This window comes from Carassius auratus, chromosome 7, assembly GCF_003368295.1.
Source record: "Carassius auratus strain Wakin chromosome 7, ASM336829v1, whole genome shotgun sequence".
Classification (NCBI taxonomy): Eukaryota; Metazoa; Chordata; class Actinopteri; order Cypriniformes; family Cyprinidae; genus Carassius; species Carassius auratus.
The window spans coordinates 27,732,582-27,750,325 of NC_039249.1; the positions used below are offsets into that span (position 1 = coordinate 27,732,582).

At 36.5% G+C, this 17,744-nt stretch overlaps 1 protein-coding gene across 2 annotated transcripts in view; it reads left to right on the top strand.

Moving 5' to 3' along the window:
- The window catches only part of LOC113106396 (sodium/potassium/calcium exchanger 3), a 32,944-nt gene extending 24,838 nt beyond the window's left edge, over positions 1–8,106 (top strand). For both annotated transcript variants that reach the window (XM_026268277.1, XM_026268278.1), the window contains 11 exons: positions 62–136; positions 326–351; positions 580–633; positions 2,063–2,205; positions 2,308–2,459; positions 2,990–3,209; positions 4,346–4,512; positions 4,650–4,764; positions 5,341–5,453; positions 5,544–5,609; positions 7,059–8,106. In XM_026268277.1, the coding sequence (XP_026124062.1) occupies positions 62–136; positions 326–351; positions 580–633; positions 2,063–2,205; positions 2,308–2,459; positions 2,990–3,209; positions 4,346–4,512; positions 4,650–4,764; positions 5,341–5,453; positions 5,544–5,609; positions 7,059–7,169 (1,242 nt within the window). In that variant the 3' untranslated portion in view covers positions 7,170–8,106. The remainder of the gene's footprint in view (positions 1–61; positions 137–325; positions 352–579; positions 634–2,062; positions 2,206–2,307; positions 2,460–2,989; positions 3,210–4,345; positions 4,513–4,649; positions 4,765–5,340; positions 5,454–5,543; positions 5,610–7,058) is intronic.
- The last annotated feature ends 9,638 nt before the right edge of the window (positions 8,107–17,744 follow it).

Sequence of the window (17,744 nt, forward strand, 5' to 3'; positions counted from 1 at the left end):
TTATTGGAATCACATTGAACACTAGTTAGCCACAGTTTCTTGTGTGTCCTTTCTTCTCTAGGCGGTGGCCTTGACCTGGTGGTCTCTGTTCAGAGACTCGTTGTACTACATCTTCTCAGTGCTGGCTTTGATTTTGGTGAGTGTATGTGTGACTGTACATACAACAGAGAACAAAAGAGAGAGAATGCAGTTTCTCCTCTGTTTTATTAAGGTATGAACATGACATCAGTAATGAGTGCCAGTACTAGTCTGCAGATTTACTTCTGTGACAAATTCATCAGAAACTTCTGGTCATTTAAGCCATTCGTTTTCTGATTTTATCCAGGTTATCTATGATGAAAGAGTTGTATGGTAAGTCTCATAACTACACCCATATTCCCATGCTTAAGCAGATGAGAAACATTATATTGTATTTGCAGAGAAATTAGAGTGCTGTAATAATCTAGAAGCATTAGGAAGGTAATATCGTTGATGAATTGCTTTTTTGATGAAGCGTCTGCTAAATGCATGAAGGTAATAAAAATATACACACATGAGAGCTGTTTTAATAATATTTGTGTCGTTATTGCATTGTTACAGGTGGGAATCTATGCTTCTGATCTCCATGTATGGAGTCTACATCCTTATCATGAAGTGAGCATCATGCTGTTCTCCATCACAGAGACTTTAGTGCGAATACTGAATACCTTCACAGTGCATTTAGAGAGTGTATTGAATAGTGTTCTTGAAGTATTCAGGTGCCTGGGGAGGAATACAAGTTAAAGAGTGCTATATTAATGCACAAACATCATAAAAGCATGAAAATGTATTACATTTTATGCCATGCATTGTGCTATTTGATATCAATATAAATCATCTTCAAGATCAAATTATAGCCCAGACCAAAATGTCTTGAAGCTGTACTTTTACACAGACCACCCTATTGCTTCAGTCATATCAGTTCAAGCTTCTCTTCTCTTTATTTCTTTGCGATTGTAAATGCACGCCACATCTTGCATGTGTATGAAGGAGAGGAGCACGTTTCATGTGTTGTTTGGAAAGGAGAGCTGATGAATTACAGTGTTGTAGAGATGAAACAGCTTCTAGAGAGATAAAAGAGAGATCGTCTACACGACAACAAGCTTCGTTAAGCACCTTTTAAGGCCATTAGGGGAAGGCTTGAGCTGTTTGAGCCTCAGATAAACATCTCTGCTCTCTGTTTTGTTGGAGGAGAGGAAGCATTTTTTGTCACAGAGACATTGATAATTCAAGATATTACATATTTATCCCATACAGATACAACAGGGCTGTTGAAAAGATGAAGAATATATAGTGTTTTTGATGCTGGTGGACTTTATGTCACCAGCAGGTGCGCTTAAGAAAACAGGGACCCAAAAACCCCTGAAGAAGCTATTGAAGTTTATAGAAGTCAACTGGGAATGTATAATAATACATTTATTGATACATATATATTATGAATAATTGACAATGAATTATAATGTATTTATTGAAAGGATGCAATACTGATAAGCGCTGAAAATATGTAATTAAATTCAGAAAGATGAACAAGAATAAACATTTTACAAAATCTAAATGGTTTATATACTATGTTTTTAACACTGAATACTTACAAGAAAACTGATTAAGGGTTGAAAGTGTAACTATATATGTAAATGAATAAATTAAGTAATTAAAAGTTATTAAAGAAAAGGTATTTTTAAATATAGGTACAATGTAAAAAATGTATCTATACGATAAGTACATTGTATCAAAGGATTAAATGCAATTGAATATAAGCGTTCAGATTTATGTATTTCAAAGAAGGTATTAGTATGCTTTATTTCTCATATCTTTTTAGATAACTGGTATGAGTCTCAAACAGGTTTGTTAAATACTTTGCCAGGTCTTCTTAAGTAAATGGAAAACCTACTTTACCTACTTGAGGTTGTTCCCCGTCTTTAACACACAGTTCCACAGTTTTCATGCATTATGGGAAGGAAAAAAAGAGGATGTGAAGCATGAAATAGTGCACCGTCTTCCAAAAAGGCATTAAACAAAAATGTTGCACTAATCTCTTTGGCAGGTTTAACAGTAAGATTGCTAGCTTTGTTCAGAGATCATGTGGCAGTCCAGGCCAATGTTGTGTAAGGAGACAAACGTCCAGAGATAAAGAAGCTGATGAAGCGGGAACAAACGGCAACACCTCCATGGTGCTGTTAAGGAAAGGTGCTCATGCATGTTTTAAATTGCTTTGTTTTTGCATGAAATGCATTGGTCATGTGCAGAATCTGGGCTCTGAAGCAGAAGTGGTTTTGGGTTTGTTCTCAGGACAGCAGTCTCCAGTAGTGATGGTGGATGAGCTGCTCATCTTAAGGCCACACCAGCTCTCGTTCCCAGAGGCTGGACTGCGTGTCATGATCTCACCACATTTCTCTCCACGCACCCGTCTCTCTATGGCCGGACGCATGCTCATCAGTGAGGTGAACTCCAACATCACTCTTTCATTTATTATTATTATTATTATTAGAATATCATTTAAATTCCAATTCAGTTGAATTAAGATAGTAAAGAGGGTGCACGATTATTAACATTATTATAGTACGTTTAGATTTGAGTCTTTCTACTTCAAAAAAATAATGTTTAATTAAATATTACTTGGTGTTTTTTTATAATTAATTGTGAACGTTACTAGCAAGTGAAAAAATAAGTTGAGTGTTGTAATAAAAATCTATTATTTTTAGATTATTTTCATATATATAAAATAATGTGGTAAACAAATCTTTGTTTAACTGGATGGATGTTAGTTGTTTTGACTTGAATAAAAAAAATGTCTAATAAATTGTTTTTGTCATGCATATCATATGTTCTATCTATCATATTGAATAAATAGGATAGTTTCTCAAAATTAATAATGTAGTTTTTAGTCTCAAAACTTAACTGCATCATATTTTTAAAGTTATGGATGAAACATTATTGGATGTCAATTCCTCTTTTTCTTTGCTCATTTCAGAGACAGAGACTGCTCCGGGAGGATAAGATGAGCAGGACCTCGGTGAACACATGCGGTTCTAGAGCGATAGTAAACGGAGGAAGTGTTGAAGCACAGCAGACACCTGAGGACACACAAATAATGGATGGGAAGAAAGGAGTGAAGATGGAGGTGGAAGACTCTCAGCCTAAAAAAGCAGATGAGGACCGGGACCAAATGTTCACACCTTTCCATTTTCCTGGTTAGTACATGAAAACAGATCAGATTCAAATAATTACTGGTAATAGCATGCAGAAAGTTTTGGTTATTGGTTTATTTTGCTGCTTTTGGTAGGACAAATATGTGACCCTGGACCACAAAACGTGTCAATTTTTCGAAATTGAGATTTATAACTCATCTGAAATCTGAATAAATAATATTTCCATTGACGTATGGTTTGTTAGGAAAACAATCTTTGTTCAAGATACAACTGTTTGAAAATCTGGAATCTGAGGATGCAAAAAAATCTAAATACTGAAAAAAATCACCTCTGAAGTTGTCCAAATGAAGTTCTTAGCAATGCATATTACTAATCAAAAATTAGGTTTTGATATATTTATGGTAGGAAATGTACAAAATATATTCATGGAACATGATCTTTACTTGATATCCTAATTAATTTTTTGCATAAAAGAAAAATCTGTGATTTTGATCGCTAAAAATATAACCCAGAGACTCAAGACTGCTTTTGTGCTCCAGGGTCACATATATTTAACATGTATATAACTGTATGTAATGTCATGTCAAACTGAGTCACATTTATTTATATACTGCTTTATACAATACAAATTATTTTAAAGCAGTTTCACATTAAAGGAAGAGTCAAACCCAAAAATGAAATTGGCCATCCAAGATGTAGATAAGTTTGTTTCTCCATCAGATTTGGAGAAATGTAGCATTGCATAACTTGCTCATAAATGAATCCTCTGGGTGCCGTCAGAATGAGAGTCCAAACAGCTGAAAAAACTTCACAATAATCCACAGCACAAGACAGAAACTATGTGCTTTTTAAAACCAAATCCATCAAGTTTTTAACTTCAAACCACTGTTTCACTAGAGGAGGATTTCTTATGGATTATGTAGTTTGAAGTTAAAAAAATGACTTTGTTGTTGTTGTTTCTTACAAACAGGCAGCTTTACACTTCACAAGACATGTGGTATGAATTACTTGTGGATTATTGTGATGCTTTATCAGCTGTTTGGACTCTCAATCTGACATTCACTGCAGAGGTTTCTTTTCAGAAAAAATGCATTTAAAATGTTTTATTTAGAAGTGATCAAAACAGTGCTCTGAGAGTATTTGGTGGTCATTTAGTCTCTGTATCTTGTGTGCATCAGCGGGCTACAGTGCGCGTCTGAAGTGGCTTGTGTCCTGGCCGCTGGCTGTTCTGCTGTATTACACAGTGCCTAACTGTGTTTCGCCGCGTTGGCATCGCTGGTTCATGATCACCTTCATTGCTTCAACCTTTTGGATTGCTATTTTTTCCTACCTCATGGTGTGGATGGTAAGGAAAGATCAGATATAGACATTTATATTAAATGTACGAAATTTGTACCAAATATACATATATCTTTACTCTCCTCTCATTCCATTAGTTGGTCGATTATGCTGACATTTTTCATTATGTGACGTGTTTTGCAGGTCACCATCATCAGCTACACACTTGATATTCCTGATTACATCATGGGAATCACTTTCCTGGCTGCTGGCACTAGTGTACCCGACTGCATGGCCAGCCTCATCGTCGCCCGCCAAGGTGTGAAACCTGCATATGCACAATAAATAGTTTTTATACATGCTTTTATTATTTTTTATATCATCTTTGTTACCTAATACAAAGAACCTCTTTGAAATTCCAATTCAATGTCTGAATTCGAAAATCTTGGGCCTGGTTTTCTCAGACAGGGCTTAGATTAATCCAGGATTAGACTATAGTTCAGTTTGGACATTTAAGTCATTTTGAAACAGCTCAGATTTACATTTTAATCCGGGACTAGTCTTAATCCTTGTCTGTGAAGCCAGGGGTTGAAGTATGAAGATTAATTTTAAAGGTTTTACATTTTACATAGTTTAAAGTACTTTAAAAAGGCTTTAAATGCCAGATAGTCAATAGATTGCTAGCACGTTTATGCAGTTAGTTTATCTTAGAATGTTGTTAGCATTTCGAACGCATTGTTTTAGAATGTTGCTAGAATGTTTAAGAACATTGCTAGCATTTTACCATGCTACTATCATGTTTTAACATGTTTATATATCTTTCAACATGTTACTAGCTTGTTTTACCATTCTATTTGTGAAATGCATTAGATTCTGGTTGTATTTTGTGTCTCAGGAATGGGGGACATGGCTGTGTCGAACTCCATAGGCAGTAATATCTTTGACATCCTGCTGGGACTGGGCTTCCCCTGGGCTCTGAGGACACTAGTAGTAGATCATGGATCCGCAGTGAGTCTTTGAATTATTTTACTGTTCCTCTAGTGCAGATGCCGTGTTCCTGCTGATGCTTTCCTCTTACTGCTTTCTGTCTTTTGTCAGATATTCATCAATAATAAAGGCCTGGTCTATTCTGTCATCCTGCTGCTCGCATCAGTCTTCCTCACGGTGAGTAAAGCCTACCCATAATCACAAGAACATATACTATATTTGGTCGGGGTGCTTGGAGGCACAACAGAGGCTGATTTGGGGGATGGCCTGGCTGTGGCGAGACTCGGCCCCTTCCTCTTCCTGTACCGCAGATCAGGAGGCACCAGGTGAAGCGCTATCTTGGGCCAGGTTCTCTAACGTTTAGGGAACGGGTAGTGTCTGGCTGAGCAGGAGCGATGATGGGGTTCAGGCTGATGGTGCTGGAGGTACGGGCTTCGAGGGCTGCTGAGTCGTGCCGTCTGGGGGGACTGGAAGCGGCTGCAGATCTGAAGCACTTTGGCAAGAAGTGTTGCAATACCTGGGATGAGTTCTGTGAAGCATTGAAGCGTTCAGCGAAACCCTCGAGCACAAGTCTAAACAGGCCAGTGGGGGAGACAGGGGAGTCAAGGACCTTATCCACATCCTTGATCTCCAAACGGGTCAACCATAGCTGGCGCTCAAGCACCACAAGGCTGGCCATGGATCTGCTGATCACCTGAGACGTCATCTTGGAGGCACACAAACCAGGTCGGTCGCACTGCGCAGCTTTTTAAAACTGCTGGGTCTGGGCCAGTCTCGTCCATGCAGTGGAGAAGTTTGGACTGAAAGACCTGGAGGACCGCCGTGGAGTGAAGCACCGATGCAGCTTGTCCAGCGAGAGCTAAAGTTGTCCTATAGGGTTTGGAAGGGGGGGTGGCCTTTGCCTTCCATCTGATAGCCGTGGACGGCCAGAGATGCATGGCCACTGACTCATCCATGCTGAAGCTTATTGTCAAGGGGCCTGACGGCACCCAGCAAGAACTACTAATCCAGGCGGCTGCAGGTGGGATCCTCCGGCGGAGACCACTCTAAACCCAGCTCCTCCACAGCTTTAGACAGGCTCTTCAGACGACAGTGGTGCGGGGTCGAGAGGTGAGCCTGACACATCCTTCGTATCTGAAGCTGCCAGAGACATGCTGCACAAACCAAAGGCCATGCAGTTACACTGCGTTATTGAAAAGGCTTCAGTTATCGGAGAAAAGGGAGTTTTTCCTCATAGCATCTTCGCAGATGTATTACGAGTGAAGTATCGATAGGGAACTTGCCTCGCGTGGATGACAGCAATAGCTAGGAAAACTGATGACTTGCCATTTATAAACATTACACCTAAATAAAAATTGTAGAATAATATTAATCAGATTACTCACATTCCACTCTTACAAATCTGTAAATTATGTTTTTATATGCATGTAGGAAAACACCATCTACTGTCTGAAATGAGAAATGCATCCTGTCTGACCAGAAGCAGGGATATAAATTAATGACCAGAAAGAGGGATTTTAAAAGGCAATAAAAAAAAAAACGATGGCACCCTGATTCCACACATACACAATGATGTTAGTGTCCATGTTGACTCTGTGTGTGTGTGTGTGTGTGTGTGTGTTGTAGGTCCTGAGTGTGCATCTGAACGGCTGGAAGCTGGATCGGAGACTAGGTCTTGGTCTCATGCTTCTTTACTCCATCTTTCTGCTCTGCTCCATCCTCTTCGGTCAGCTCTAGAGGTGCCACGCTCTTCAGGGCGTTCTTGTTTCAGTTTTATTATAATAGTGCTTTTACAGTAGATCAGGTACTAAATCCTGGCTGATTTCACGTCTGCGTACGGTGTAGCAGCTCTACAGAAGCAAAACCTCAGAATGGTTTTCAAGATCCAGTCAGACAAACAGCAAGAACGAATAAGGTTTTTGAATGACTAATTGAGAAGGTGTACGGTATAATATAAAGTTTTTCTGTCTTCAGTCGACTCAGGATGCTGATGACTTACAAGAACACTGAAGGATTACAGTCAGAAACAGTTTAATTGCTTATGACTTCAGTAAATCTTCTCGCATGTTTTAACCTTGTGAAAAATAAGTACATTTCAGTACACTTTCAAAAAAGAGTACTTATTATGGAACTAAGATACTTTAATATACTTAAGTGTGAACTGAATGTAATGTTTTTGGACACTTATTTGAATGTTATTTGCAATTATTGAAACTGTGTTGTAGTTTACATTTATTTCAAATGCAACTAGCTGAACTTTAGAGTGTTTTTGACCTGTGTAAGTATTACTTAAGCACATCTTTATATGTAATTTCAGAATTATGTCTGTTATCTTTAAAATTTGGTTGAAGTGTGAAGTATTTAAATATATTTGTAATTACACATTTATAATGATGAAGTTGCAGTTTAGTACATTGAATAGATATATATATGTATTAATTTTAAATGCAATGTTTAATAACCTTAAGTTAAAAATTATAATCAAGTACTTTACATACACACTAATATGTTAGTCAACAGATCAGAATAAGGGTACTTCTTTAAAATACCACAAAATATTTGAAAATGTGCTGCAAATTTCTTCCTTGGACCATCCAAGGAAGATGAGTTTGTTTCTTCATCAGATTTGTAGCATTGCATCACTTGTTTATCAATGGATGCTGTGCAGTGAATGGGTGCCGTCAGAATGAGAGTCCAAACAGCTGATAAAAACATCACAATAATCCACACCACTCCAGTCCATCAGTGAACATCTGGAGAAGACAAAAGCTGCTTGTTTGCAAGAAACAAATCGATCAATACATTTTTTTACCTCCAACCATTGCTTCCAGCAAAAATATGAGTCCTCTATCCATAATATTGCCTTTTTCCAGAGAGCACTATTATATTATATTGTTCTGACAAAATACACAAAAAAAGACCAAAAAGGAACATATTCCTTAAAACTACTGCACATGCCACAACACAAATAGACTTAAATCATTTTTTTTATTATTATTATTGCATGTTTTGATGAAAATCTAATCACTAAGTTGTGAATTGTAGAGCTTGTTCAGCCAAAAATGAAAATTCTGTCATTATTTGCTCGACCTGTATGACTTACTTTCTTTGGTGAAACATAGAAGAAAATGTTTTGAGTCATTGTTTCGTCCATTCAATGACAGTCAATGGTCTCCAAAAGTATTTGCTTACAATTACTCAAAATATATTACTTCTGTGATTCATTTTTGGGTGAACTATCCCTTTAAGAATCAATCAGTATTCAGCACACAAGTAAACAACTGTAGCAAACTATTAATCTTTACAAGTTAACTTTTAATTTATTGCTGTTGACTGAAGGTAATGTAAAATATCAGCATGTAGTCCATGAAAAAGCAACTGTACTCTGATTACTTGTTTTTTTTTTTTTTTGTTGTACTCTAAAGTACTTCATTTTGTAATCAGATCATGTAATAGCACTGGTTATATAAAGAGTGTTTATTTCCTGTAGTTATTGACCAAGTAATCCCGTTGTGGTAATTCTGTCTTTACTCTGTTTGCACTGACTGTAGCAATACTTTATAGACACTGATCTTCTTTGATTATTCATGTACGTGTGGGAATATTTGTAGAAACATAATTTTAGTGTTTTACGAATATACATTTAAACAACAACACAGGTTTGCCTGCTGTAGTAATTTAATCTGATTGTATTTTTGATAGTTGTTTTTTGGATTTTTTTAAAAAGAGGATTGTAACTTGTTAGAATATAATTCACATGTTCTGATTGTGTTTTTTGAAATTTCAGATCTTCCTCCTATAATTGTTCATTTTAATAACCGCAAATTAAAAAATAGTGTTCAAAATGTATAATATATATAAGAGAATATTTAGGGTTATTTGTTTCTTATGAAGTATGAGAGTACACAAAACAAAATATTTACTGTCTATATTTAACTATGATTTGCCTCGTTTCATAAATTCTAGTTGAAGTGTTTTTAATATTTCTATATTATAACATAATGGATAATGTGTGAGTAGTGTTGTGTGTTAGACTGGAGGGAAACCAACAAGTCTAAATAAAATATCTACTCTATACTCTGCTAAAAGATCACAAAATGTTTTGGTTGTTGTTGTTGCTGATTTTTGCGGCATCCGTCTATTGATGTCCACATATTTTAAGGTATACCGTTGTATATTTTCACTATTGATACCAATCTATATGTTAACAAGCAGTGTGTGACTTCTGTTTTATGACATTCAAATAATACTATGAAGTGATTACACTGAGATGATATTTTCTGAGAGGTTAGTGCAATCACAAAACACCACTAAATAATAATTATGGTGGACAGGGGAAAATAAAATTCTTCATGGCTTTTCCTAAAAAGCTTTTGTGCAATAATAAGAATGAGATGTTCTGTCCTGTGATGTTTTAGAATCATTGAGCTACTATGGTTTTATTAATTATAATACTTTTTTTACATTATAATATTATATTAAAGCTGCAAGCAGCGATGAACGGGCCCTCGCACCCGGGCTCACCGGCAGCGAGTGGCTTTAGTTAATAGGTGAACGGTGAGAAATATGCGTTTAAACTCATAAATATAAGTAGAATATATCAATGTTTATTCCATATATGTGCCAATCTTCCTGTTGCCAGCAGGTGGCGCTATCATTATAATGGAATATTGGCCTTCAGATGTGTTCAGGGCAGGACTTTTATCGAACATGTGAGGTTTGGGGAGGATTGGACATTTTATTCCTGAGTTACAACAACATCCTATTTCATTGCGAAACAATGAAATTTGTCAGGCCGCCATGGACACGCCCTTTAACGAAACCTCAAGATCTTCGCAATTTAAGATCGCAAAAGGCTTTAGATTACACTGACTAAGTTTGGTGTTGATCTGAATAAATATCTAGGAGGAGTTCGTTAAAGTACAACCCCTGAAAATGGGCAAAACAACACTCATTTTGCAGAGAAAATTCCAAATAACTGACTTCCTGTTGGGATTCGGACTTCGTACCAAGAGACTTTTTCGTAGATATTGGTGTGTTACATGTGTGTACCGATTTTTGTACATGTACGTGAAACATAGCTCAAGGCGCACTCCGTTTAAAGTGTATTCGCACTCCGTTGAAAGTGTATAGGTGGCGCTATTGAGCCATTTTGCAACACTCGATGGAATATTGGCCTTCAGATCTGTCCAGGCCAGGACCCTTATCACACAAGTGAAGTTTGGGCAAGATCGGACATTTTATGCCTGAGTTATAACATCTTTTATTCCCATGGCGAGACATTGAACTTCATCACGGAGCCATGGACACACCTTTTAACAAAAACTCAAGATCTTCACAACTAAACATCACACAGGTCTTTAGATTAGACTGACCACAAAAAAGACATTGATGTCATAAAATTTCTAGGAGTAGTTTGTCGCAGTGTAAAATATGTAACTTCCTGTTGCCAATAGGTGGCGCTATGACTATAACTGAATATTGGCATGTAGATCTGTTCAGGTCAAGAGTCTTATCCAACATGTGAAGTTTGGGGCAGATTGGACATTGTATGTCTGAGTTACAGCAACTTCCTTTATCATGGCGAAACATCGAAATTTGTCAGGCCGCCATTGACCCGCCCTTTAACGAAAGCTCAAGTCCTTCGCAATTTATTATCGCAAAGGGCTTTAGATTACACTGACCAAGTTTGGTGTTGATCTGAATAAATCTCTAGGAGGAGTTCGTTAAAGTACAACCCCTGAAAATGGCAAAAACAACAGCAATTTTGAAGGGAAAATTCAAAATAACCGACTTCCTGTTGGGATCCGGATTTCGTACCAAGAGACTTTTTTGTAGGTATTGGAGTGTTACATGTGTGTACCAATTTTTGTACATGTACGTGAAACATAGCTCGAGGCGCACTCCGTTGAAAGTGTATAGGTGGCGCTATAGAGCCATTCTGCCACACCCGGTGGAATATTGGCCTGAAGATCTGTTCAGGCCAGGACTCTTATCACACATGTGAAGTTTGGGGAAGATCGGACATCTTATGCCTGAGTTATAACATCTTTTATTCGCATGGCGAGACATCGAACTTCGTCGCGGCGCCATGAACAAGCCTTTTAACGAAAACTCAAGATCTTCACAACTGAACATCGCACAGGCCTTTAGATTAGACTGACCACAAAAAAGACATTGATGTCATAAAATTTCTAGGAGTAGTTCGTCGCAGCGTAAAATATGTCACTTCCTGTTGCCAATAGGTGGCGCTATGACTGTAACTGAATATGGGCATGTCAATCTGTTCAGGTTCGGAGTCTCATCAAACATGTGAAGTTTGGGGCAGATTGGTCATTGTATGTGTGAGTTATAGCAACTTCATTTTTCATGGCGAATCATCGAAATTCGCCAGGCCGCCACGGACACGCCCTTCAACGAAAAGTCAGGATCTTCGCAATTTAACATCGCAAAGGCCTTTAGATTAGGCATACCAAATTTGGTGTTGATTTGAAGAACTCTCTAGGAGGAGTTCGTTAAAATACAACACATGGAAATGACCAAAATTACACAAAATATGCTCATAATATTAAAAATAACCGACTTCCTGTTGGGTTTAGAATTTCGCTCCAAGAGTCTTTTTTGTAGGTATTGGTGTGTTACATATGTGTGCCAATTTTCGTGCATGTACGTGAAACATAGCTGGAAGGCTGTTGATTTTCTTGGTATAGGTGGCGCTGTCGAGCCATTTTGCCACACCCTCTTCTGAATCCTATATCAGACGAAAATTTTCACCAGGTTTGAAGCGTGTGCAAAGTTTCATGACTTTTTGAGCATGTTAAAGCCCTCAAAAATGCGATTCATTCGGGAGAAGAAGAAGAAGAAGAAGAAGAATAATAATAAATATAGCTGCAAGCAGCGATGGCGGGCTCAAGCCGTCAGTGCAACGCCACCCCGGTGGCATCGGGAAAACTGTGCCCAGCGGGCATAAGCATTTACAGTAACCCTCTGGCAATCAAGTTTTAAGGGATACGGCAGTTAAAGGGTTAATCCGACCCATCTAGACTTTGAAATCACATACACAGAACAATATATATAACTTTAGTAACACTTTATTTTAATATATATATAAATGTATAAGGTGTGCATTGTAGCTGACACCTAAATTAACACATTAAAATTGTTTTATGACTGCAAGTCTTTCTCCTCAAATGCTATTGAGTCCATGTGAAAAAGTAGCATAATTTATATATGACTTACAGTTTGTTTTAATAAATATCAAACATTCAATTTAATTGTGCATTATAGCTGTCACGTAGATGAACAATTACAGTTGTTTTTATGACTGTAAGTAATTCTCTTCAAATGCTACTGATGTTAGAAAAGTGTATAACAATATCACATGTAACTTTAGAGAAGGTCCCTAAAATTGAGACTCTCGAATGTCCAATGTCAAGCCAAATTTATGCCTGTTTTTGTTTTGTTTTTTACTTTATTTTTCTTTTCTCTGTGCCGGATTGCTGATGTCTTTTACCCGGGCATAGATGTCCATCCATCAATTACAAACATTCATCCGCAAATGTCCGAGCGGTCGGGAGCGCGGATGGGAGAATGGCGCATGTTTTATTTTTTTTTGAGCTACTGGGATGGTGCCCCCTCTGGGAGTTGGTGCCCTACGAAGACTGCGTATTCTGCATATAGGGAGCGGCAGTACTATCTGGAAGATATTTTCCTCAAACCGTTGTACAAGAGGAGGTGATGCTAGTACTTCAAGAATCTCTCAAAACCTATCTGTTCATAAAGCCTATATATAAAGTCTTAATATAGTATTCAACAATATGTTGTGCTATTCTAATATTATTGCGTTTTTTTATTGACATTTTTATTTGCTGTTATTTTTTATTTTAATATTGTTACTGTTGTTACTTGTTGTACTGTACGGTGACCCTGAGTGGTTTGAAAGGCTCCTTAAATAAAATGCATTATTATTATTATTATAATTATTATTATTATTATTATTATTATTAGCTGTACACTTGATAAAAAAATTAATATAAACTTATGCAATTGTATATATATATATATATATATATATATATATATATATATATATATATATATAGTGTACAGTTTTCTTTTATTGCATCTTGAAATAAATGTTTCTGAGTTCTGTGTTTATTTATTTATTTATTTTATTATTATTTTTTTAGTTAGATTACAGCCTTTAATCTCCTCAAAATAAATGTGCATATAAACCATGAACAATTTAATTATAGCTGTATTTATAAAATGCTTACTAATGACTATTAATTTTGGGAGAAGGCTATATAAAGCAGCAACAGTTGATGTTGAGGCCTAAGATATTTCTTAAGCTGTAATGATGAAAAAACAACAACAACAACAACAACACAAAATTGCTTATTTTTTTTCTGCTGGTGATTAAAGAGATGATTAAGTCTCCCTCCCTCTCTCTCTCTCTCTCTCTCTCTCTCTGACACCAAGCCCATCCCCTCTCCCACACATTCACACAAACTCAGCACACACACTTAAGACACACACACTTAACACACAAACACTTAACACACAAACACACACACACACACATTACAGTGACAGAGGGACAGAGTGACATCAGATGTATGGTAGTTTTTTAATTTTCTCTCATCCATATAGTTTTGTATAGTCATGAAACTATGCATATTTCCTCAGCATGACTTGTCTTCTATGTGTACATTTTGTTGAAGTGTTTAGAAGCTGCACTTAAAAAAATAAAAGACATTTACTGGTTCCTTTTTTACTGTTATTTCAAAAAATCACCATCCAAAATTCATTCGCACCTGTTCTGTAAGATAAATTCTTTAAACAGTGGTAAAAGAGGATGTGGTACTGATCCTTCAAGAGTCACTCGAAACTTATCTGTCCATAAAGCCTATAAAGAATTATTCTTAATACACAGTATTTCACAATACTTCAGCATATTATTCTAATTAAGTGAGGGTAATTTTATCAGTAAAATACATATTTTTCTTTGAAAGATTTCTATAAATGATTTAAATCATATTCGTTTCTACAATAATTATTTAAAAGTAATCCTATAGCTCCATCTGGTGGCCATTATTGGTACTAAGAATTGCAAGCTTGATTTATATGTTATGATAGTTTTAATTTTATGCTGGCTCCTGGACATGATAAAGCTATGAAACTTACTGTGCTTCTTTCAAATGATGACTTCTACGTATATAAAAAATTATGAAGAGTTGGAATGAATAATGTTAAAGATATAGTAAAATAACTATTGTATTTTTTTATGTTACTTTAATAAATCGGTATGGCCACACCATTTAAGGTATCTTAAACCCATTCGCAATTTAACATCTTCAGTATATTGGCATCATGTTGAAAAAGTTTGGTGTGAACTACTTGTGTCTTCTTGGAGGAGTATGATTCATTTACAGGCTGATTTGATCATAAATCCACAATAACATTTCTGAGTTCTGTATCAATCTGTGTTGTTGTTTGTTTATTTTCATTTTTTTATTTTTCATAGGAAGATAACTGACCCTTTACTCTCCTTTTTAATAAATGTGCTTATAAACCAAGATCAAGCTATTTATAGCTGTATTTATAAGCTGCTTATTAATGACCATTTAAGTTGGGACAAGACTTTATAAAGCATGAACTGACTATTTACTAATGAGTGCAGTTATTATAAAGTGTTACCAATGCATTTACTAATGTTAACAAATTAGACATTATTTTACAGTGTTATCAAATCCCTTAAATGATTAACAAGCATTTGTGAAAGTTCTGCTTGCATTACAGCTTAGTCTTCATCTGCGAGCTGAACAGTTTTACTGTTACATCCATGAGATTATGTAAATTAAGATAAATGTCATGTCACAGGATGGAATAGGTCAGTATCAAATGAGATTGAAATTATTATTTGCAGCACAAATAAGTATTTTTAGAATTTTGTTTTTAATTCCTGAAACTGTCAGAAAAGGATAAGGCCTAAGAGATTTCTTAAGCTGTAATGAAAACAGCAATGTTAGCAACAGCAACAAAAAATAATTTAAAATACTTTTTTTTTTTCTGGTGATTAAAGAGATGATTAAGTCTCTCTCTCTATCGCTTTCTCTCTCTCATTGTGTCTGCCACTCAGCTCATGCCCATCCCCCATTCACACACACACACACACACACACACACACACACACTCAGTCTGCACACATACATTCCTCAAACAGAGGGACAGAGTGAGTTGAGATGTCTGACAGTTTTTTAATTTTCTTTTAATCATACAGTGTTGTAAAGTCATGAAACTATGCATATGTCCTCAGAATGATCTGATCTCTGTATGAATTTTTTTTTTTTAAGTGTTTGGAAGCTGCAATTTAAAAATACAAGACAATTAATGATTCCCTTTTTACTGTCATTTAAAAAAATCACCACGACAAAACCGTTCAAGCTAACCAAAATCCGTTCGCAATTTAAGTTCCTCAATGTTTTTTCAACATGTAGACAAAGTTTGGTGAGTATAGTGAACATTTCCTGTGAGGAGTATGCATTAAATCAGAGCTCAATTTAAATATTCAAATCAAAATAGCCGACTTCCTGTTGGTCGTAGCTGATGACTGTGAATTAGAAAGTTGTCCGTCTTGAAAAGAACAATTTATGTACCAAGTTTGGCGTCTGTAGCTAAAACTAACCCCCCCACTTTTGACAAAAGGTGGCGCTATAGAGTGCCTCCTTCACGCCCTTTTAAAAGCTTTTGCCATTGTCTAGCTATCACTAATACTGATATGTGTTTTGAGTTTCATGTAAATCTGAGCTTGTTGTCTGCCTCAAACTCACCATAACAGAATATTCAAGTTTGACATGTTGCTATGGCAACACTATATTAGATATCAATATCCCCACAACAGATTTTCATCGGCCGTGTTTTGTCATTATTCTGATGAAGTTTGCAGCAAATCGAGTAAAAATAAGATGCTGAATTCAAAGCATTTGGAAAATGACACACTTCCTGTTGCCAGTTGGTGGCGCTATAACGTTGACTCTTAATAGTCACATATATACGATTGGTATCATACAGCGAACAAACCGATGAAGTTTGATCAAACTCAGGCAATGTATGTGGATGTTATTAGGCATTTCCTGTTTCTCATTTATTGCTCTAATTTCAACGCCTCGCCACGAGCAAACCGTTCGAGATATCAAAAATCCCCTCGCAATTTTTCATCCCCAATGTCTTGAGATCATGTTGACCGAGTTTCGTGGCAATCAAGTAAAAAACCTATGACAAGTATATTAAATTCCAGAGCATGCTTTTTTTAAACAGCCCTGAATAGCTGACTTCCTGTTGGGCGGAGCCTATGACATAGAGCGCGAAAGTTGTTCGGCTCAATGAGATCTAGAAGTGTACTGAGTTTCATATAAATACATGCAAGTGTGTGTGAGCTATGGTTCAAGATTTCTGAAGGTGTTCCAGGGGGCGCTGTAGAGTCCATGTGCCACGCCCGGGTCCCAGTCTCTGTGGCGTCCTGATGGCCGCAGATTCCAATGTGTGTGCCAATTTTCAAGAGTTTTTGAGCATGTTAAGGCCCCCAAAAATGCCCGGAAGGTTTAAAAAAAAATAAAAAAAATAATAATAATAATAATAAGAATAATCCTTAGGGGAACAATAGGGCTCTTCGCCCCTTCGGGCTTGAGCCCTAATAAAAAACAAAGCAGATACAAGAGGGTCCTCGCACCTCGGTGCTCGGGCCCTAATTACAATACATATTTTTTATGTCTATATAGTTTTTAACTTCTATTTAATTTCTATTAGACACTTCTATTTTAGTTTTAGTTTATCATGTCAGTACATAGTTAAAGGGGACATACCATACAGTTTCACAAAATCTCATGTTAATCTTGATTACCTATAAGATAGTTTTCAGCCATATCTCTGAAGAGTCTTTTAACTTTATATTTATAAAATAAAGATGCAGCTTTAGAATTATTCCTAAAAACAGGCAAGATTTAGATCCATAGTCCTCCCTTCGAGCTGCTCCAGTCCTCCCTCCTTTCGGCTTGAGCATCGGTCAAAGGAGTGGGCAGCTTGCAAGCACTGTTGATCAGTGGCTCATGCCTTGAGTTTGGGCCTTACAACTGTAGTGTCATTGTCAAACCAAAACACAGCTATGTGCCTATAGTGCTCTCGACTCCATTCAGAGAACAAAGTCATTACCCTTCTAGCTGTTCTTAATTCAGAGAAGTAGCAGGGTCCTAATCCACTCCGTTTACTTCAGAAAAATAAAAAAATAATAATAAAAAATCTGTATGAGGAATT